General features: G+C 41.2%; 1 protein-coding gene across 10 annotated transcripts in view; it reads right to left on the bottom strand.

The window, feature by feature from the left end:
- The window catches only part of MAP7 (microtubule associated protein 7), a 119,514-nt gene that overhangs the window by 49,834 nt on the left and 45,009 nt on the right, over positions 1-24,671 (bottom strand). For all 10 annotated transcript variants that reach the window (XM_074580625.1, XM_074580626.1, XM_074580629.1 and 7 more), the window contains exon 2: positions 2,784-2,852. In XM_074580625.1, the coding sequence (XP_074436726.1) occupies positions 2,784-2,852 (69 nt within the window). The remainder of the gene's footprint in view (positions 1-2,783; positions 2,853-24,671) is intronic.

Raw genomic sequence — 24,671 nt, 5'->3', positions numbered from 1 at the left:
TTGGCACAAAGACGGGGCTAACACCTTTGTAGCAGACCAGCACAGCCTTTGCTCTGCTAGAAAGAAGCTGGAGCATACGTTACTGGTGAAAATCTTACGCTGTTAATTAAAATGTCTTTTCTAAGCCTTGAAAATGATTCTTCATAGTTTGGCTACAAGCCCAACCTCCAACAATTACATTCTGAATCCAGCTGATCTGCTGACAGCCCCAGTACACAGCTTCAAATTGTGGCAAAACAAGAAAGTTCACTGGACCTGCTCCCCATTTATTTTATTTCTCATGTCTCTGTTCATTAACAACCCGCCAGGCAAATACCTGGGGACTGGCATTTCTTCTTATTCAGTAGGAATACCAGGACAAACACACAAGGTACTTTGTACTCTCTCTCGTTCATATTCATCATCAGGCAATAGCTTTAACTTACTGCACAAGAAGATGGGAAATGTGTCCTTTGCAACAAATCCTGCAAGAACTTGCCAGTTCTTACAGAAATAATTGATAACTGGGCATATGCAAAGCCTTAGAGAGACGCACATGCTGCTGTAGAAGCTGCAGTCTGGTTATGATGCATTGTGTGTGATCTCACACTCAGCAATCGATTTCATTATATTTACATAACATACAAACGCTTAATATTATGCCCGAGAGGGATGTTTGGAGATTAAATAAGCTATAGTTCTATACAGGGGAAATTAATTTTGTACTAATTGCTGGAAATTAAGCCTCTATACTACATATGAAAACAGTATTTTTCACGAACTTACAACACTTACTGTGAGTTCAAAATAATTTTTAAGAATTTACTAGTTCATCTAAAAGAGCTTAGAAGCCATGAACGGTATTTTACAGGCATTCAGCACTGCGATGTCAATCATTTTTGGTCCCTAATTATATTAGCAAAACTAAATGCAAGGTTTTCAAGCCTTCTATGTGATTAATACCCACTGAACTCTTAAGCACTGTTGACATTTGTAGAAATTAGGTTTTAATTTTGCTAAATGAGTAATTGTCGTATATACTTAACTACATATGGCCACTTTCTGTGGCTCAGGTAACTATCAGCTGCACTCAGTGTGACTTCAAGAGTCCAACTACTACTATTCTTCAGTTCCATCTATAATCCTCTCAATCTCTTCTCACAAATGTCTGTTTCCCTTCTGCCCTTGACTCCAAAGGTGCTAATTTCTGGCACTAAAGAAACTGAAAGGGATGTCAAGCAGAAAACAACAGCCAGTTTGTATTGTTAGTTCACAGGGGTGCTGTGGGGAGAAAGAAACGTAAGCCACAGTGCTATTTGAAAAGATGCATTACTTGAATGTCAAACTCTCTTCCCTTTGTCTACCTCTGTTTGCACTGTCATGCACGCATTTGGAGCTACCTTGGACTCCTAATATTTGTTCATCCTGTAGACACAGTGTTAAAAGTGACAGCTGTCACTCCTACTGCAAACTCTTTGGTTTGGTTTTTGACAAAAACACTGCTTGACATAAAATTCATAGGTAGCCTAAAGAAAAACAAAACAAAAAAACAATGACAAAAACCCCCAAACAAAAACCACAAAGCACCAGCTCTCAGGAACATTTTCTTCAGCACGGACTCTCACCAGCTGGGCGCAGGGCTAAACTCTGCACATGTCCCTGTGCCCTCCCTCCCTCCAGCCCCAGGAATTTTGCATTCCTTTCTACACACCAGCATAGATGAAGGGAACATAGGAGTAGCTAGGACATTCTCCTTAGAAATGAAAACTGGGGTTGAATGACTCCGGGATAAAGTAGATATTGAATGCTGTCCAACGCCAAGAGTTCTGTTTTTGCTGTGGAAGGGAGTAATGTTATCTCCATTCTCTCCCCTCTTTTTCCCACTGCCTTTCTGATTGAGAGCAGCCAAGAATGCTGCGTTTTGTGCTGGACTCAGCACTGCCTGCCAGAGCATGTGAGGTGAGATCTCAACACAGCACCGGGACTGCTTCCCCCTGGGGACATCAGCCAAAGGTACCCAAGTTTGGGGACAGAGAAGAGTCTGTCAGTACAAAACAGCCACTGAGCTGCCTGACTGTCAAGCAGTTGAAAAGGGTGTGCTTACTGTGTGCCTAGTCCTCAGCGACACAAGCACCTATGCTTTCTCAGGCGTCTATACAAGATTATTATTGATTGCATATTTTAAGCTTGGGTACCTGAATTGCAATACAGGCAGAATTTAGATATTTAAGTGCTCTTCTGCATCTTGGTCTAAGCATGCAAGTGGAACTGACTCTTGGCATCAAGGACTACATTAAGCATTTTAGTACACAGACTTTCAACAACGTAAGAGAACAGTGAATTAAATCCACACAATGTACCAATCAGGTACGGTGAAATAATGACAAACATCTGCTCACTGCATAGAGTATATTACAGAATATGGCATGCTTTGTGATAAGTGAAGAAATGACTGAACAGAAGCACATTTATATAAAGCTGCAAATCCTTGCCTGCAGCAGGTAATTCTCATGAAAGCACATTTGCAAATACAGTAGCTTCTGTTGCCTTATCTTACGTCCCAGCCCTCATTCCTAAACTATACTGAAAGTAGATTTTTTTCAGTTTTTCTTCTTTGCAAACAATCAGAGATTCCAGCCTAACTAAATATGAAATATCAGTATCTCACTGATACCAGTTTTGACCGAAACAGTGAGAGAGGTAGAAGAGCACGAAACATTTCAAAAGTTCCTAAGACAACAACTGTTTTTCATACACCATTGAGGCAGACACTATTATAACATGAAGCATGTGGAATGACGTACCTGGTTTAGTTCCGGTGTTGCTTTGTCCTGAAGTGACTTTCTTGTCTTGTATTTTAGACCCTTCGGCTGCTAAAATAAGGAAAAAAGGAAAGCGATTAATTAATCATATTACTAAACATCAGCTCAACCACTCTTTTATAATGCAACTTAAGTGTCACTGAATTCCCTTTAAAACCAGAGTGTTCTGAAATGCCACTTTAATACCACTCTATACCATTTTGCATAGGAAAAAAAACCTGCAGGTTACACAGAAAACATTGAAGCCACAATACAAGTTTCCCATTCAAGTTGAGGAAAGAACCACAAGAAGATTCTATTTCAACAATGCTGGTTTTAATAAGGTCTATGATTTTTTTTTCCATGCTATGCTAATGCTGTACACGTAGCAAATTTTTCCTCTTCCTTCTCAGTGATGCTTTGGAAAAAACTACTTCCAAAGAACAGCAGCCTTTATTTTTTTTTTTATTTTTTTTAAATTTAATTTCCATTGGAGGAAGCTGAATTAATCACACTGATAATAGCAAGTTAGTGGAATAACAGAATGAAACTGCAGAGTGACTTTGAAGAAGCAAACATCCAAACACATTGCAATGTTTGGATGCAATGAGGAAACTATTGCTAAAGGTGACTTGCAGATCCTGGCTTTCTAAAGGTATGGTACAAGATACGGGTAAAAACCTCATAGACTCTTTACAAATTATTAACACACTCATTATGCAGAACTGAAGAGAGGACAATTTATGACCTGAATGAAATCTAATAGAGGAGATGATCCCATTATTTTCAATAGACTTTTGATCAGATCCTGTCAGTCGAGAAAGAGATAATTTTGTGGTTCTGAGTGCCCTTTCAATAACCCTTTATAAAGAAAACCCAAAAGATTCATTATTATACTTCAAATCACAACCATATCTGTGGCTCAGCATCTATTTATAATTAAAAGCCAAGTCAGGAAATTGGATTCCATGATTTTCTCAGGTTACTAATCTTCGTTTCCAGCAGTTCCACTATAGGAGTGTTTGAGTCCAGAAAACAGCAATCTGGGAAGACTCTAAAGACAAATAGTAAGAATTCTAAGAACCCTTCCACAAATAGCTAGAAAGTTTTTGTGAGCAAGGATAAAGAGACAGTTGTATCAATAAAGCTTAGGGGAGGGGAAAAAAAAAAAAAACAACACACATGCCACAATTCATTTAAATTAAAATATCACTAGACATTAAAGTTGGGGAAAAAAATAATACTCCAGCTTTAAACAGGCATTACTGTATTAGACCCACTTTAGAAAACATACTTTTAAAAGTTTTTTTTCAGAAGGCTGCAAGCAATTTCTTACGCTTGTCAGCTTTAACAATACACACTCAAGCCTTAGTGCCTCAGTGAGTTCATTCCTTTCATTGCCTGACAAAAGTCTGTTTTCCCCCCTTTTTCCCTTCCATAGGCATGTTCCAGGATGAACATAAAGGATAAAAGGTAGCAGAAGGAGCCTATGTGACACTTACTGTAGTCCCTTTTTGCAGGGAGGAAGCAGGTGAGTGAAATAGAAAATCGCATTGATCAAATGTTTAGTGCTCATAAGCAAAGTTTTGCTGAGAGCATTGTTCAAAAATCACATCATCTCAGCACAAAAAAAAAAAATCATGTGGGAAATTTTAAATAATTGTCAAAAAACACACTCCCCTCCCTGATGACTGTATTGATCACTCTTGTGATCAATAGAAGAAACTACTGTTGAACCTAACAAATGTTGATTCCAAATCACAATAAGAATTGTCACACCTTAAAGGCAGCCCTATAAAAGATTTTAGTATTTTGCCATTTTAAAGGCCTCATACAAAGGATTAGTTTACTCTATAGGTAGATGGACTGATTTTTGGCAAGATAATCTGAGCAACACTGAACACTTGAACCTCCAGGCTTTGTAGAATCTATCATTATCAGTGTCCCAAATGGGTAATACTAAGCCTGGAAAAAAGTGTTTTATTCACCAGAGTAAGTGCATTTAAACTCTTTATATCTTACTACTACCTTAACTTGGGGGGGGAGCCAGGGGGCAGGTAGAACAGACTTTCCTCCTGCCTGAATCAGCCATTTAGAACTTTCTCAGAAAAATTCCTGCTGTAACACACGGGGAACCTACATCATGATTCCCATCAGCCTGGCCTGGGACATCACATAGAAGAGGAAACTGTTATAAAAGTGTAAGAAATAGTTTCTGAGCATTAGTGAGAGCACTGATGTTCCGATAGCTTCAGCAGAAGCTTCTTTGCATATCTTATACAGTGCACGTGCATTATTTTCTTCAAGCATTGCACCATGGGATTATGCAATGGATTTAAATGTCATCCAGATAATATGCTTGTAACAGAGCCTAGGTACAAAAAGTAATACTTTCTTCCATATTTCCTCTTGTCTGACATTTCCTTGGAATATTTTGTTTGAATACACATTCATATGACCACCCATATAACAAGTGATGGAGAAAAGAACAGATGGCACAATCATGAGTTTTAATGATGCTGGGTATCAAATAAGAATTGGCACAAGTATCTAGTGTAGGTGTGCTCCCACATAAAACACCTCTTGCTCTAAGATACAAACAGATTAATCAGACAACTAAACATCTAAAATCCAAACCTAAATATTGACAATACTGGTTCCAGCAAGACTCAATAACCTAACACATGCCAGAAGAGACATCATTCAACTACCTAAAACTTGCTCTGCTGCTTATCTTGAACCGCTATCTTTGCATGGAAGGAATAAAAGTTGCATAAAGAAGTGTTAGAAATGAGAGGATATTTTTCTGTGAAGCATTCTGGAAACTCAAAAGGCTGAAGACAGCCTGGGTAAGAGTGTAGATATATTGGGGAAGACAATCACAGAATCAGAGTTGTTGAGGCTGGAAGGGATCTCTGGAGATCATCTAGTTCATCCCCTCTGCTCAAAGTTGGGTTGCCTTGAGCAGGCCATGCCCGCTTGGGTTTTCAATATCTCTAAGGATGGAGACTCCACAACCGCTCTGAGCCACCTGTGCCAGTCTTTGACCACTCTTCACAGTGGACAAGTTGTTCTTATGTCGGAACAGTAGTTTCTGTACTGCAGTTTTGTGCCCATCATCTCCTGTGTTGTCACTGTGCTATGAAGAGAAGCCTGGCTCTTTTATTCAACCCCATCAGGTATTTTCTGGTATGTGGTTCTACTGATGGTTGTGGAGTTTTTTTTCTTCTAGTGTTTTTGATGTTGATGAAACACTAAGTGATTTGCCCAGAGCTACACAAGAACCACACTGCCCACCCATCCCAATTGAAAGACAGATCATACAGATAAACACCCCAACCCAACCTTCCACAGAAAAGCTGTAAAGAGCTGCACCACCCCACCTTCACTTTGCAAGGACCTGTTTCAGTGAATGGTCTTCCAACAGCCATCCACAAATGAATTCTCTGAACCAGGATGCTCTGGTCAGTTATTAAACTTTTCTCTTTGGCCTTCCTCCCCAGGTGAGAATCTAACATCCATCCTGCATAGAAATCGTCCACTGACTAAAGCACTGGCAGAATCAAAACCTTGTTTTCTTTCTAAACACATCTATGCAACGTTGTATTATGGTTGGAAGCTCCTCCCCACACCATTTTTTAAAGTTAATAGTAATTTTAAAATTGAGCTGGATTATCCATCTTCAGCTATGCCTGTTAAGTGCTCAGTAACTGGGTAGCAGCTGATGGTGATAGAGGATTGGCCTGATGAAAGGATTGCTCTGAACTTTCTACTTTTATTGACTAAAGCCACATCCCTACTACCATATAATCACAACTGTATGCTCAACATTATCTAGCATGTCATCCAAAGTCACTGATGTAAAAACCTGCAGCAGCTCACTACAGGTTAGCAAAACTCCAATTTGCCATGAGATGAACTTTGACAAAGCTGCTTCAAATTTACGGAATAATCTGCTCCAGCTGCCAGAAATACAGATTCTGTAAAAAAGTCACATACTTTCTCCCCTTAATTTTCAACCAGTTCTCCCTCCCTCCCTTCACCACACACTTCTCCTCTAGTGTTAGTTACACAGCCTTGCATGAAATACCTAACTGCAACTGTGTAAAAGTAAATTTACCTAAGCAATAAAAGCCCAGACACACATCTATTAGATGATTTTAAGATATGTGCAACCATTAATTGCTTAAAAGGACAGAACAGTGTAGGACTTCAAATTTAAGGCAGCTTTTGGGGATTAAAATACAAGTGTGAAACAATAATGTGAACAATACAGGTTCTTTGTCAATACGAGTTAAATACCTGGGTTAAAATGGATTTTGTGTTGCCTAAATACTTAAGTATATACTTCTATCAAGTACCTAACTGAATCAGAGAAAAAAAATGGAAAGAATACAGACTAAGTTACCGTATCTTCATTTTGTAATAGTAAATAAAGAAATGTCACATGTGAAATTTTATCACTTTAGGTCATTCACTTGTGAATTTAGAAGAATCAAAGGATCATTTAGGTTGGAAAACACCTTTAGGATCACTGAGTACAACCATTAACCTAGCACTGACAAAACCACCATTAAACCATGCCCTTAAGCACCACATCTCCATGTCTTTAAATACCTCCAGGGATGGTGACTCCATCACTTCCCTGGGCAGCCTGTTCCCATGTTTGAAAACCCTTTCGGTGAACAAATTATTCCCAATAGCCATCCTAAACCTCCCCTGGTGCAACTTGAGGCTGTTTCCTCTTGTCCTGTCGCCTGTTACTTGGGAGAAGAGACCGACCCCCACCTCACTACACCCACCTTTCAGGTAGCTGTAGAGAGCAATAACGTCTCCCCCCTCAGCCTCCTTTTCTCCACGCTAAACCACCCCAGCTCCCTCAGACACTCCTCGTAAGAATTGTGCTCCAGACCCCTCACCAACTTCCTTGCCCTTCTCTGGACACGCTCCAGCACCTCAGTGTCTTTCTTGTCATGAGGGGCCCAAAAGGGAACACAGTACTGGAGGTGGGGCCCCACCAGTGCTGAGTACCGGGGGATGATCACTTCCCTAGTCCCGGATGATGTTGGCCTTCTTGGCCACCTGGACACTCTGCTGGCTCATATTCAGCCGGCTGTTGACCAACACCCCCAGGTCCTTTTCCACCAGGCAGCTCTCCAGACTCTCTTCCCCAAGCCTGTTGCTGCATGGGGTTGTTGAGACCCAGGTGTAGGACCCGGCACTTGGCCTTGTTGAACTTCATGCCATTGGCCTCAGCCCATCGATCCAGCCTGTGCAGATCCCTCTGTGGAGCCTTCCTACCCTCAAGCAGATCAATGCTCCCGCTCAACTTGGTGATGCCTGCAGCCTTACTGAGGGTGCACACAATCCCCTCACCCAGGTTGTTGATAAAGATATTAAACAGAACTGGCCCTGTACTGAGCCCTAGGGGACACCATTTGTGACTGGCCGCCAACTGGATTTAACCCCATTCACCACCACTCTTTGGGCCTGGCCATTCAGCCAGTTTTTTACCCAGCAAAGAGTACACCTGTCCAAGCCATGAGCAGCCAGTTTCTTCTGGAGAATGCTGTGAGAAAGGGTGTTAAAGGCTTTACTAAAGTCCAGGTAAAACAACATCTACAGCCTTTCCCTCATCCACTAAGCAGGTCACCTTGTCACAGAAGGAGATCAGGTTAGTCAAGACCTACCTGCCTTTCATAAACCTAAGAAGTTACATCTGCAAGATAAACTGCAGGACTACATCTCCAAAGCAACACAAAGGGTTCTGCTGCCATCCTGATATGTTCACTACATTTTTGTATTTTGGTCTTTTAAGGATGTAGCATGGTCTATAATAAGACCCTGAACGGGAATCAGAGCTACTTAGCTCCTCTCTCCCAGCTCTGCCGTTACTATATGACACAGTACAAAACAAAAAACTAGACCTCATTTTCTCTGTCTGGAAGGGGAGAAAAAAGGGAGAAAAAAATTCAGTATGTACTGCTACCAAATACATATGCATTTGTAAATACTGAGCTGTAAATTAAAGCCAGTTGCAGCAGCACAGAGTTCAGTATTTAAACATTCCAGAGGCAGGGCTGAAAGAAAAGGATGCATAAGGCTGACCCGTGCTAGGGAAGATCTCTGTAGGTTTAGCTTTTAATTTTACCTTGAACTAGTAAGTAGTTTTACCTTGCCAGTAAGAAAGTTAACTCTATCCCAGATGAAACCATGACACAAGACAAGTGCAAAACTGGGAGGTTATTCCTCAAAAAGCAGATTTGTGATGAAAATTAATTCTATTTACAAATCTATTATCAGTTACGATATGCCTACGTGTTCACATTCAGACAGGTTCAATCAATGCTTCTATTACCAGGATGAGTACAAGCTTCAGAAAGTTTTTCTACTAAGCAATTTCATACAGGATGACAATTTACCCCATTTCTCATACAGCCATTATAATTACACTCAGTCACTTCCCACAGAGGCTAAGATTCCCTGTCCCAAGTACTTGTACCAAAGCTTACTTTCTAAAAGGGAAAAAACCCCACATTTTATAACAGCAAGAAGTACTTAAAAAAAAGCTGTTCCATGGTCAGTATCAGTCAGACAGACCATAAGGTTATTAAAAGTCATTTTTTCTAAGGTGTTTCTTTTGAAGTAAAGAAACACCAGCTCTCTCCAGCTTCTCCAAAAAAGGTCTTTGTGAGCAGAAATAAAAATTACTAGCAGTGGGAAGCAAAACAAGTGCAAAGAGAAATTCTATCTTAAAAGATGCAAAGCTGAGGAAAAATCTCATAGGAAACCTTGAAAAAGGAGGAAACTATAAACTTTTAGTGCTTCTTTACCTGCCAGGAAGCTCTGGTCAAAGGAGACTAGCCTGAGAGACTAAGCAAGACAGCACATCTAAGGGGAAAAGCCTGACTGAGACACCCTGGGAAGGTGCCCTGGAAAACAGGAGGAACATTTGCCCAGACCCTGGAAAAATCACAGAATCCCAAGGAAACACTGAGCTGGGAAGTGCCACACTGGCATTTTGACAGTTTTTTTCAAAAACACAAGAGCTGTGCAGATTACAAGCATTTGCTCTTCAGACCGTGACAAATCAAGTGCGTGTCTGCACAACATGGACCAGCTATCCCCAGTGAGGTGCATGGTAAACCGGAGCCCCCACAGCAAGGCTGGAGACCTGGAAAGATGATGTTAAAGCTCTGTTCAGTTGAGGTAGGACATAATCAGTGGGAGGGAGCGCTTGGGGACCACAAGCAAAAAACGCTTACTGCAGGGGGGTTGGACTAGATGGCCTTTAAAGGTCCCTTCCAACCCAACAAGTTCTATGATTCTATGGTGCTCGGACCCATGTCAGAGCCCCCACAGGACTGCACCCTAGAAAATATCTGAAAAGGGGAAGTATACAAGGGCTGCACAACTGTGGATGGGAGCACATGCACAGGCAAGCCTAAGGCATGCATGCAGACATCTCCATGTGCCTGACAGTTCAGATACGCCTCCGGGTAAAGGGGGCACTGAGCAGCAAAGAGGAAATAGTGTCTTCCAGTTTCTTGTTCTAATTCCACAAGTGAGAGACAGAAGTACTGAAAAACAGCCAGGAGAAAAAAAGAAATAGCTAGAACAGAAGAGGAGGGACTAAGGGAACAAAAATGACAAAAATCTAGCAATTCTGTCCCTGTCACTTGTCAGCTAATCCCCCAGTTAGACTGAACAGCTACTTAACTGTCAAAGAGTGCCAGAGGGTGTGTGTTGGGAGACAGGTAAGGCATCAGAAGTGACAACTGGAACAAACTAGTGCCTCATTCAAAAAGTGTTGCCACTATGTAGCAGAGGAAACCCTGTCTTAAAGTGGGAAATTTAGAACAGAGTTAACTGAGAACTGATATATTCTTTACTCCTTAGCATCCAGTTCCGCTATCACCGATTACTTCCTTGTGAACAGTACTCCAAAAACAAACCAACCCCTCCACTCTTTGGTTCACATGCTTATTTTATATAGCATCTTATGCTTGATATGCACAATGTAAAAAGCATAGTTTGAACTAGTCAGAATTAAGCAGAGAACAGAACCTCCTAGGACTGTATAAGCAAGCATGAAGAAGTGGGGCTAGTCTAGGCAGTTTTATCTACCCACCGGGAACAGTGGCTGACTAGCAAGTCAATCAAATCAGAGGTATTGCTCTGCTGGGTGGGCTGAAAAAGTTTATTAGCTTAGATGCAGAATGACATTAAGACCGAAATCCCGAATACCTGACTTGGAATAAGAGTCTAAGCATTCAGCAACTGTCTGTTCTATTCTAAAGCAACAGCATTGAACTTTAAGACTAAAGAGCAAGTTTGGGTGTGAAATTTTCTCTAATGGTAAAATTGAAGTGTTTACCCTACTAACAAATTCATGTGAGCTGTGATCCAGGGGCTGGATACAGGGAAAACAAAGTTCAACACAAATAAAAGTTTTCCCACTGCTTGTAACTTTTGCCTCTTCTTACATCCATAGCTTATGAATAAGACTTTGGCAATATGTACACATGTAAAAGCTACGCCCCATATTTACAGTAAAATATATCTTGCAAATCTTTATAATTTCGTCTTGTTTGCATTATCAATAGTGTCCATACATATACTTAGACAAACAACATAGAATCGCCTAGGTTGGAAGGGACCTTTAAGATCATCAAGTCCAACCATTAACCTAACACTGACAAAACCACCATTAAACCATGCCCTTAAGCACCACATCAGCCCATCTTTTAAATACCTCCAGGGACGGTGATTCAACCACTTCCCTGGGCAGCCTGTTCCCATGTTTGATAACCCTTTCGGTGAACAAATTTTTCCCAATAGCCATCCTAAACCTCCCCTGGTGCAACTTGAGGCTGTTTCCTCTTGTCCTGTCGCCTGTTACTTGGGAGAAGAGACCGACCCCCACCTCACTACACCCTCCTTTCAGGTAGCTGTAGAGAGCAATAACGTCTCCCCCCTCAGCCTCCTTTTCTCCACGCTAAACCACCCCAGCTCCCTCAGACACTCCTCGTAAGAATTGTGCTCCAGACCCCTCACGTGCTCTGGACACGCTCCAGCACCTCAGTGTCTTTCTTGTCATGAGGGGCCCAAAAGGGAACACAGTACTGGAGGTGGGGCCTCACCAGTGCTGAGTACCGGGGGATGATCACTTCCCTAGTCCCGGATGATGTTGGCCTTCTTGGCCACCTGGACACTTTGCTGGCTCATATTCAGCCGGCTGTTGACCAACACCCCCAGGTCCTTTTCCACCAGGCAGCTCTCCAGACTCTCTTCCCCAAGCCGGTTGCTGCATGGGGTTGTTGAGACCCAGGTGTAGGACCCGGCACTTGGCCTTGTTGAACTTCATGCCATTGGCCTCAGCCCATCGATCCAGCCTGTGCAGATCCCTCTGTGGAGCCTTCCTACCCTCAAGCAGATCAATGCTCCCGCTCAACTTGGTGATGCCTGCAGCCTTACTGAGGGTGCACACAATCCCCTCATCCAGGTTGTTGATAAAGATATTAAAAAGAACTGGCCCTGTACTGAGCCCTGGACACCACTTGCTACCGGCTGCCAACCGGATTTAACTCCATTCACCACCACTCTTTGGGACCAACCATCCAGACATTTTTTTTACCCAGCAAAGGGTACACCCGTCCCAGCCACGAGCAGCCAGTTTCTTCTGGAGAATGCTGTGGGAAACGGTGTCAGTTTTATGCTAAGTAATATTTTGTGCTGTTTTTTGCTCTAGAGTTAAGTACCACATTCATTCCATACTTGCACTCCACACTTAATCCGTCACTTGTATTTTCAGATTGGAAGCGTGGGAACAAAGGACAACAATCTCTCCAGAGATAAATATGTCTGAAAGTCCTATGTCTGGCCAAAAATTACCAAGATGCATGCAGCTCAGCTGAGAGATAAAAAGAAAAAAACCAAGCAGCTGGATGTCTAATATTAAAATCTTCAGAGTAAGTCAGGAAAAAGTTATGTTCCACTCTCCTCTTCAGAAATGTGGGAGGCAATAAGTCTTTAAAGAAAAAACCCACATGTGCACTTGTTAAAGACCATAGCTTTCACAAAATCCATCTGTCAATAACAACTCTGAAACTAACACTCAAGAGGGGCTTGGGAGAAGCAGTCTCACAATCTGTTCTAGCACAGCCGGAGACAATATTTTCTGGCATTGCTGCACTGTACTGGAAGTCGGACTGACCTTGGACAGACCAACTTCCTTACACTGCTGCTTCTACCAGCTGTGTCTGGGCTGAGTCAAGGCTACTCCTTGCTTTCATTTATTCGCTGTGTAAGCACACTCTGGAGCCCTAATCTTGTTCAGGACCTGATGTGCTTTTTTTAATAAGATTGTTATAAAACAGTCCTTTGAGTGTACCAAAACTACCCCGCAACCAGCGCTAGCTTTGCTTTTGTAAGCTCTTATGCAAACACATAACAGTTATCAGAGGAAAGTCCTTCAAAATGAGATAGCAAGAAAATTCTTACTTTGAACTAACACGTTACAATACAACCCTGCTGCGAAGCATGGAGATGGATCAAGCAGAGACACTCAAACACAAAAGCTTGAACACAAAACCAAACCACCTCCTTCTCTCATCACTGAAATTCATTTCTACGTAGTGCTCAGAGCAGTCATGTTAGAGATGTTTACTCTGACACCTGAACCTTGCAGGAACACAGGAACTAAGCATCAGCATTTTATTAATATAAAACATCTCCTCTGCAACAACAATTTCAAACTTCCCTTCCCTGAAGGAAGTAAAAGATGGTGGTTTGTGTGTTGCTGCTGGCCTCCAAAGAGCAAGTAGCCTGCCAGCAGTCAGCTTCTATCCACAGACCATTCTGAAGCAAACTTCATCCCTTAAAAATCTTGCTGCAGGGACCTTTCTGTGCAGTGGATGTGCTGTCCTGGTAGCCAGCAGATGCCCCCTGAGCAGCTGCTGAGGTCAGGCGCGAACCAGCACAGTACAAAACCTCTGCTCTCAGTCACTATGGACAAAGAGCTTCCTGACTTCTCCAGGAAGGCTCAGGGACTGATTCAGTGCTGGGGCTGAGCTCAGAAATCAAGATTTTTTTTTTAGCACAACAGGATGGGAAAGCAAGGGAAACATCTGGGGATGGGAGGACTGCAGGACAGAGACAGGTTGTGGGAGGGACAAGGAGAGGATTCAGATAGGATCTCTTAGCCTTTGGAGACATAAATTTCACATTTTTTTCCCCTCCAGTCTTCAGGATTCAGATAGGAAGGGAGGCCTGCATGACATTAATGTGCATTTTGGAGCAACTTGGTCACAAGAGATGTGTGCTTTTTAGGGAAGGGGGGAAGCAAGACACTGACAGTGCACTAGCTTTATTTCAGGTTAATCCTTTTGGGGAAGAGCATGCAGGTAGGAACAGAACTGAAGCATCAGGATGGAAAGCCTATGCTGTGCACACTTACTGTCAAACACCCTCCCCTCCACCCAGAAAAACCCAAGCCCTCTTAAAAGCCCTGGTTTAAATGGTTCATAAAAAGACACTGGAAAGATTTTCCTAACAGAGCTACCACTTTGGAAGAAAAACAGAAGCACATCCAAACCAATACCCTCAGGCTTCTTAAATGCTTCGGAAAACTGATAGCAGAACAGGTATGGTTATGCCATTAGAGCTCCAATCAAAACCCTTTTGTAACAAGACGTTCTAATTAGAAACACTAATAAAATTATTTAAAAGAGATTTACAAGGTTCTGCCCAATACTATATCAGTGAGGCAGTAAGAATGGCAATGCACATGAATTCCCTAAAAGGCTTAGATCTACTGAACTCTAGTGATTTAAAACCAAGATCTAGATTTCCATTTTAAAAGAATAGAGAGGTGTGCCTAATTTTGGTTAGACGTCAACAACCTAGATTCTCTTGTTAAGGGAAGTAGGTCAAAGGAACTGTTGAGGGAACTAGGGTGAAGCAAAGAGTACTTGCAGACTATAGACTGGTTTGCTATTTTTAGTACAGGTAACACAAGTCTTCGCAATTTCAGATATAAACTTTTTGAAATTTCCATCTTTAGCAAATGTAAAATGCTTATTCTTTTAAAGTCTAAATAGCAGTACTTACAGAGTACATTTGCAAGTTAGAGTTTTGATGCACAAGAGTGACAGGGTATCTGTGTTGCGTTTCTAGTCACTGAAACAGTAAAGCAAAGAAAAATTCCTGTCTTATTTAAACACACCTATGAATTAATTTTTCATTAAAATATTTTAAATTCTTAGAAGCTTGAACCTGAAGTACATATTTTCACACTTCCAACACCGTGGAACTTAAAGGTCTAGTTTGCAAATATAAATACATTAAGAGACACCAATTAAGAGACCATCCCAGTTCTTTCTGGTCTGGCACTTATCACACAAGTCTACCACCAGACTTGCCATACAAAGCACTGTTACTGATGTTCTTCATCTCTGGTGTCCTGTGTGAGCTAAGTAGAAACGAAAACTCACCAGCATTAGTGTTTAATACTCATAGAATAGTATAGAAGTTACCATTGTTTTCATCATATTGCAGACTAGGAAGATAAACAGATGATTTAAAATTGCCACAGCTAATTCAGCACTAAACTGTAAAACACTAAAAACAGAAGCATAACTAGATTTCTTTGGAAACAATCCACAGACATAAAACTGGATGACGGAAATAACTACAAGGGCCACTTTTTTTTTAGATTAAAATTGTGTAACTACTCTATTGGGAAATGCATATTTATAAAAGATTACTTTTGGCTGACGATGCTGGCTTTAAAACACATTGCATCCTAAAATATTAAATAAAGTAGGAGAACATTCCAAATTGAATGCCTTTGTAGGGACAGCCCTTCTGCTGCTTAGAGTCTCTTAAAGTTGATAAAAGAAACACAATAACTGTAACAGCATTTACAAAAAAAAAGCTGACACATTATTTCCTCTGGATAATTATATTGCATCATTACACTGCAATATAAAACAACGATGTTGACATAAAAGGACCACTGGAAAAAAGATCCTTGTTATGTGCTGAAAAAGCCTGTGATATGAAGCAGTGGTTCTGCATCTTATCAGGCAGCTGGCAAGCTCCGCCAGATACAGATAAGAAACACAAAAAGAAGCTTTTTAATTACATTTCACCAAAATAAAAGCTAAAATGCTACCACCTGAGGGCATGCATGGCAACGTCACCTCCCGACTCCACACATTTTGTGCTGTGCAACCTGTCTTAGGCCGCGTGCTCCTCAAACACCAAGACTGGGCAATATGCAACCTGCAGTGATTTATTTGTGAGCCCATTGCTCAAGGGCGAAACACTTTCAGTGAAGGTGCAAGAGTACTACCTGCCTCTCCTCCTCAGACTTCCAACTGCTGCAGGCATTTGTGACCACAATATCAGACAGATCCTCACATCCAGGATCTGTGTCAGTGTATTGTTGTAATAGTTGCACATAGAAGGTCACCTCAGAGATTATGAAATGGAGCACCTGTACATTTTTCTAGATGAAAAACATTTCTGGACTTCAACTAGAGACCTTGCTCCAAACTGTGAGGTAATTCCTGTAAGTATTTCCAAGTCACGATGATGCTTATACCTACCACTGAGAACCGGATAATTAGGCACAGACTAGCCTGCGTTCAGTATCACACTGATCCCAAGGTCAGATCACTTGAGCTGGGGAGAGCAACTTGAGTATTCATTATTTGATGTCCTTGTTCAGAGGGCACAACGATCAAAGCATATTGCAGCCTTTGAGTTCTAGAAAAACACAGATAGCAACTCCAGTAAAGTAAATATGGGGATGGAGAGAAGGGGAAAATGAATACTCTGCTATACATTGCTCTATTAAGCAATTTGATCTTGAGATCTTAACATTCTTAAAAACAAAGCAATCTCTTTGGTCTCAGCTTTGCAGTAAGAGAAGGTCATGTTCCCCCCCCCGCCCCCCGACAAAAAAAATAAAACAAAAACATTCTTTTGATGCAATATGTATTTTTAACTAAAATTAATATTTCATAAAACGAGCAATATCTACTGATTAATTCAGGAGACTCCCACAAGCTCGTGGACCAACACAGTGCTTTCTTCCTGCCATCCCACTGACATTCACAAGCCATCACATCCCTGCTGAGCTCAGCGCATACCCATGCTTTCCTCTGTGCTTTCAACTCTTCCCAAATTTGTTCAGGCTGCACTAGTCTGACAGGACTTAATGCCACATCCACCGAGGTTCATAGCTACCATCCCAGTGACTTCACGTTTAAGACAGAGAACAGGCCTGTAACAGTGCTACTTCTGCCATGGCAACATACTGATCACTCAAAAGCAAAGCACAACTGTTTTTCTGCCTCATTAATCTCTTTCTATAGAAACAGAGTCATCCTGTTGCCATATGGGGACATCCCCATATGCGCATACCATGTTCAGGTGCAGGTGCCCTAGGTAAGAACAAACACTTGTTATCTTTACTGACATCTCAGTCTGCTGAGCTTTGCTCTTGACAGGTGAGGTTTAGACCATGGAAGCCAGATGAGTCTTTGGAACCGCTTTTTTTCTCTATACGGAGTAAACTCAGATAGGTACAGGCTTTCTGGACATTATATAGAAAAGACAGATTTCAGCAGCTTATTTTTCTGCTTTAATAATCCTTCTCTGCTGTGTGTATAACTGCAGGGATACTCTGAATTCTAGGGTGTTTCTAGCATTCTCCCCCCTGCCCCAAGAAGGGCTGCAAGAGTTTTAAAGAGGCAAAAAAACATGCAAAAGTGAAGTGATATGAACTTTGTAAGGAGAAGAAAGCTCAAAAATAGGACTATTCCCCCTCAAAGCCTTCTTTCTAGGTAAGTTACTCTGCACTGTCACCTTACATAACTATTCAAGTGAGACCTACAACACAGCTCTCCCACTGCATTACTTTCAGGACACTGACCAACTCCTTGACCTTCTCATTACCCCCAACCACTTTCTTTCCACAGAGCTTCTACCAGTAACACAGCAGCTCTCACTGGAGTCCAAGTTACTAGCCTGCCACATGAAGGACAATTCCCTCACTTCCCATCCCTGTTAAAAGACACCTACAATAAAGCTTAAGAGATTTCCATTATCCAAGATTTCTGCTTTCAATTACTTTAAACTCAGCATCTCTGTATCAACTGAACTAAGTGGACTCCTGGCCTTCATCCCGTAATTGCTTTAAACCATCTTCAGTCTCATCCTATTGCTTCAATGAAGAAAACTGGGTTGCAAAAGAAATTCTGCTGAATTACTTTATTTGTAATATAAGTAAATAATTACTTATTTACTTAATAAATGGGGGCCCATCGCAAGAAGAGAAATAGGATAACTTCAACCTAGCCTATAGATTTAGCAGCTATTTTCATCCTAGTCAGCAATAGGAGAAATACATTTGCAAAAACAAACAAGTAAGTGACTTAAGACTGAGATTGCCCTGCACAGGCCCTGACAACTGCCTTTAGTGAGATCTTATCAAATATTTTACCAAAGAATCAGTAAAAATAAGGATGTTCAAAACACAAGAAGGGAGGATGTGGGGGGAAAAAAAAGCAGTAGTACTGTTTAACACTAACAGTCTAAGGCATTTAGTGCTCTATGCAAAGGAGCATGGGGTAAAATTGACTATAATTGGCTATAGAAGCTGCAGAGATTTCTGCAAGATGCAACTTCTTAAATAATGAAGTACCATGACCTTGTTTGCTGAGGAAAGAGTTCATTACCGTGTGGATTTCATTCTCCTGCCTCAGCACCCGAAGCTAACTGAATGTAGGAGAGCCTCGTCCACACCAGACTCCAAACACAGGAGCTCATCTTGGCTGAAAAGCCAAGTTAAACATTATGCTGAGATAGCTGCGCTGCTCCTGGCACCTAATTATCTTCACACAATACCACATTAGGCCACTTAGATTTATGCCTGGGACATCTGCTGGGATTTCTCTTCCAGAGAGGGGTAAATTCTAGACCACCTGCAGCTTAGTGGGACCAATACAAGTAATGTAGGTAATTGTTTCACCGCTGCAGGGTTTCCTGGGCGAAGCTCTGCAGCTCACAAATTTTGCAGAGATGTTCAGAGTCCTCCTTCCAGCCTTAGAAGCATAAAACATGAATAATGCCTGCCAGTCGCTATAGCAACAACAACCTCTCAACTAAAGTCAGCAGGAAGATTCAGAGAAGCCATGCTTTGTTTATATAACCTACTCTGTGCAGACAATTATTTCTGAAACAGTTAAAACTACAAAGACTGTATGCTGTTATTTAGCAGTTAAGTTCCTAGATGCACACATTCAAGCCATTACTCTAATCGAGAGTACACTTGCCTGAGGAAAACAAGCAGTTTTCTGCTAGCCTGCCTCTACCTCGCTAGAAGGGATGCTGTAACCACTTAGAGCAAGTGCAACACTCCATTTTCTAATTCTTCTCCCATTCTTCATATAAAAGATATATCCTATTACTGTAAACTAAATAAAACAAGCATTTAATGTGGTGCAAAGTGCATATATTCAGAAAGAGTGAAGCAAAAAGGAATGTTTCCTACCATTGCTGGGCAGGGAACAAAGCTGAAACACTGACTTAAGAAAATATATTTCTGTTGCATGACTTATCCTTAGTTACTTCAATCACTGTAAAAAATAAAAACCGTGCCAGGACGACACTGTCATATTCAAGGAGGCACAAGACAAATAGTTACTACCAGCCAAGAGCTCAACTAAATTCTCAAGACACCATTTGTTGGAAAACTTATGTTTCAAAGTGAACATCACAGGAAACTCGAAAATGCTATTTTCAATTCAGGGACCAGTTCTTTACTGATATCCAGCTGCCAGGAAACAGGACTTCCTGGCGAGTAAGGTATTGCTTGGTATAAGGGCAGCAGACCCTAATAGCTAATTACAACACTGCATATGCAGAACTGAGGCTGCACAAACAACCTTAATTATTTCTGAGTTCCATATCTTTAGAAAAACTATATAAATGACTATGTGTTTAGAAAGGCAAAGTTATATATTTGAACAGGAAGGTACTCACATACAATCTTTAAATAACACCAACATTTACTTTTAAAGTCTCTTTAATATGAATACATCAAATGGTTACTAGAGCTCTTTGGCCTTCATTTTATAAGAATAATTCATCAGTTCAGGTACACGAGCAAAACCAAAGTATATTTTTTTCCCTAGGGATCTTAGGCTGAGTGTCACACCACTAAAATGGGGAGCTTATCTCTATATGCTGCCAGCCCCCCACTCTTCCATCCCCCCACCACCATGTGCATAAGCTTTTAAGAAAAGCAAAACTTCTTTCTCTATAGAATCTCCATGGGCAGTTGATTTCTCTTAGGCACAGCCACAGACTACTCTACTGTAAGCACAAACATTTGCCCTATGTCCAGTACTATGGCAACTCTTTATACATCATAAAAACCAAAAATCATTCCAAGTCCATGCAGGTTTTCATTTAGTTCCTCAAGCATTGATGTCGTTGGCTTTCCAAGCACTTGCTTGTTAGCTCTCTTGGTGATTGCATTGCCTGACTGCCATAACTCGCAGCTCTTAGCCTTTGGAGACATAAATTTCACATTTTTTTCCTCTCCAGTCTTCAGGGAAACCTTTTGTTTCCGACTAACTTTTATTTTAAGCAAGTTCCATGATTTCAAAACCAGTCTGAGAGGATCCAGTTGTATTCAGGTTTTAACCCCTGAAAATTAAGTCTTCTAGAGAAATAACGTAAGTAACAACAGGTTGCTACAGAAAATGAATCAAAAATAACATTTCTTAGTCTACCTTTCTAACAGGAGCAACAAAAATCTTACCTTACCTCATCCCATTGCTTTCATAGTCTGATATACATAGGTAGTCTGTCTATCCACCAAATCAAACAGGGTGTTAAAAAACCCCTGTTATTGGCATTGCATTTGGTGCCTTGGTTACCTGAGGAAAATCCACCATGATGCTGGTTGGATTGTGTCTAACAGACAGAACAAAGAATAGGATAAGCGTTAAACACTTTGCTTTGTTCCTTATCATTTTCTACGTTTTTTATTCTATTTTTTAAATGTTTTATAAGGATGACATGACAGAATATGTAATGTAAAACATCTGACTATGCACTGCATCATGTCATAATCAAAATAAAGCTATTTATTCTTATTCAAGAATAAAAACCAAACCTCTAAGTTATTTTAAGCCAAAACCCTTAAATGTTCAGTATTTTGCAACAAATGCCTCTCACTGTTGATACAATGATTTGTGCAAGTCTTAGTATTTGGACTAATGTTTCTAGTAACTGAACTACAAACTGTTTCAAATCCCAGAAAGTTTTTAGACACTGACCTAGAAGAAAGTTGCAGTGAAGTTTCCACTAAGTTGTATCTTTACAACTTTAGGTATGCAGTACTGCTGAGGCAGATCAAAGCCTCACTGTTGTTTAGACTTGCTAATGAGAGGGCTATTAACTTCCAAGAGCACAATCACATGCTTAATTATTTGATAGTATGTACATGCATAGGTTACGTTGAACCAAGTTGCATGGGCAAGTTTCACTCTGAGATTTCCTAACTTTTCAGTACTTGAACTTGGAACCTTAAAAGTTAACAAGAAGCTTGCATTATGTCCTGACATGTACCAGTCATCACCTAAAATTAAAAAACATACAAGCATAAAAAATAGGTAACTTTACACACCACCACCATCCCTCACCCACCAACCCCCCATTATTAAATCAGTTCAAAAAATCTGGGTGCTGTATTCTCTGGGATAACAGAATTGATTTGGCAAACTTACCACCCTGCCACTAGGTGGGGAGAACAATGTGTTTTGCCAATATTTTCCATTCCTTTCCACCAGCTGCACTCCCGTTCCTCTTTTCCCTATTGAATCGCATCCTTTGCTCCTTTCCTGATCTTACATCCCCCTCCGCAGCTCCTCAGGCACTGCCTCAGCCTCCTTCTCTTGTTCCTGAACCTGCTTACCCTGCAACTCTCTTCTCTTGCCTTTCTACTTTTTACCCTTGTAGTTTTCTGGCCAGCATTGTTCCAACCCAAATGCCACCTCCTCCCCCCCACATCTCTCTAGTGGCATCAGGTCACTTTTCCTGCACTCCCAGCAGCAGGTACCTGGGCAGCACAGGAGGAGCGGACACCTCTATGCCAGCAGTCGATGTGCCTGGTGCCAAAGCAGCCTGCAGAGACTGGAAGCAGCCAGGGAAAGAAAGTCCCGCTCAGCCCTGGGAGCTCCAGGGAGGAGCGTGCTCATTCATTCCACGGGGATGGCAAATCACGCAAACGCTGATGAGCCCGAAGTGACTGAGAGGAAAGGCTGCTGCCTCAGTTCAGCCAAAAAACCTGGATAGAAATATAGCACTCCAATGCTGACTGCATCCCCGTCAGGCATGAGCTGTCACTATTTTATGCGGCTAATTTGGATGGCTGTTCATAGGAAGAGAATGAGGTGTAGCTCTAAAACCAAATTCATACCATTCTCAGTTTCAAATCTTTCCTTTAAAGCATAGTGGTCTTAAGCCATCCTTATGAGACTGAAATTATGGGTTTTTTTTTTTCAAGGTGCAAAAGTCCCCATTACTCCCCATGTCTCATTCTTCAGCAATTGGTCCATTTGCTGAAGATGAACAAAATAAAAAAAGAAGGGAGAGAACCTGGCAAAAGAGAAGCAGAGGCCAAACCATTTAAATCTAGCAAAGTTATAAAGAGACTGAAACAAGGCTCTTTTAATGGGAAATGTTATGCAACCTTAATTATTTGCCATCTGCCTTGTAAAATTCAAATCAAGCGTGAGAAGGATAAAATTCTCACTTGGGGTTATTTTATTATGCAAAACATTTTGGTTTTACAACAACATCACTGAAATGCTTCATGGAATTACAGCTCTCTAATTCACAGTGGCTTCCTCTTTATTGTGGATGGAGAAAAAGAATTTACACCTCTAAGCCACATACTTCATTGTAGCAACCTAACAATGACAGACTGGTATCAACAAAAAATGAAACAAATACCACTCTCTATGATAGCAGAACTAAACATTTAATTTCGTGAAGGGTGTTTGAATTCACCCCCCGAAGCAATGAGAACACGTTAGCGATATTTTACCTAGTAGTTGGGTCCCTGCCTTTAAAGTTTTAAATGTTTCACAAGGATTGCTAGACTAAAATATAGTATACCATGTATAACTCTAGAACTTTTTATAGAACATGTTCTTGGTGCCGATTCTTTTGTTTGGTCAACCAAAATAGAGAAAAACTGGACTGTCAAGTGTAAGTGTTTGTTGCGTGTGACTTAACTATGTCACTGCAATAATTCAAAATCCAACCTATTGCTCTGTAATGTACACTAAATATTCCACTTCAACACAGAAAAAAACCAAGCATCATATAAAAATATATACATTACATAAATGGTGCAAAAAAGAGAAGAGGGATGAACAACATAACGTTGAAATCATAGTATCTGACTCCACACAATAATGCATTGTTTGCCATGTTTGAGTCATATTTCTGAGAAAACAGGCAGCCTGTGCCAATGCCTGGTAGCCAGTGGTAACAGGTCAAGTAACTTCAGAGAAGGTGACCAGGCTTCCCCTCTTTGTCCTTAATATGGGAGGTGGGGATGGAAAAGTGCTCAAGACTGTTTCACCTTCAGGCAAGTCCTTCCAGCACTGTCCTCCAGCCCCACCCTTTGCCCACGGAGACTGAGGTGGAGAGGCTGGTTGCCAGAGTCATTACTTAATGACAATACATTTCTTGCATGCAACCTCCAAATGGAACTGTCTCCATACCAATAATGCAGTGGTTCTCACAAATTACGTTCAGTATCCCCACACAGACAATTTCCCTGTTTGACTAAATACTTTAAAGTTTTTACTCAAGTGGGAGACAGACACCAGGTCTGGTTACACAGAACTCAGGGCCACATAAATCAGTTACTGCTGGCAGCAGGACAGGTACTAACTGCTTCCTGGGTTCCCTGTATTGCACCGGTGGAAATTATTTTTAAGGATGCAAATGGCCTTACCAACAAGGCTATTCTTTGAGCCTTGCCCTTTTGATTGCCATTCCACAGAGAGACAGAGACTCATCGAGCCTGCTTAAATCCTTCATAAAAGTATTTTCTATCACAAAGGGCTATAATACAGACTCAAAATGACCAACTCATTGAGATTAAACACTAGCAGACTCCCACTAGAATCTCAGGCAGGGCTCCTGTAATTAATGGACTCTTACCAATTTCAAACAGCTCCAGATCAAGGTATTAGTGCTTTCCATCATTCTTCCAGTCTTCCACAATAAACCAAAGCTAGAATAATTTTCTATGCTGTTTCACTTGAGAGCAGAGCATTACTTCCTCCCAATCATGCTCCATAAATCTACTTACACAGTCCCTGTCTTCCAGATGACCACCAGGTTGTAGTTGCTCATATCCTATCGTTCAGTCAAACTCCCATTTCTGTATGCATATCAGTTGCACTATCCAACCAGACTTGAACACCTGTGCTGCGAGTAAAAAAATTATTTCTTCCAGAGCAGACATCCTATGTTGCCACTTTATCTCAGGACATCCCTTCTTGGCAAACTCACGTCTCATCCATTTCATGTACGAGAGCACAGTATTTTCCACAGGTCTGGGCAGTCAGTAGCTCATCACTAGTGAGGTTCCATGCTACAAAAAGATTAAAACTCTGTGGAATGTGACTAAAATAACATAATGCACGTACACCCTACTGGTTTGTCTTCATTCACACAATATATGTTTCATAGTCGATCACTTTGAAACAGTCACACAGAGTACTGCTGTGTGAGAGAGACCACCTTGCTCCACAGCCCCTTGATCAGCAGTCAGGCAGCTCCAGAAAA

The sequence above is a fragment of the Larus michahellis genome, chromosome 3, assembly GCF_964199755.1.
Source record: "Larus michahellis chromosome 3, bLarMic1.1, whole genome shotgun sequence".
In the NCBI taxonomy this organism is placed as follows: Eukaryota; Metazoa; Chordata; class Aves; order Charadriiformes; family Laridae; genus Larus; species Larus michahellis.
This window is presented reverse-complemented; position numbering and strand designations above follow the sequence as displayed.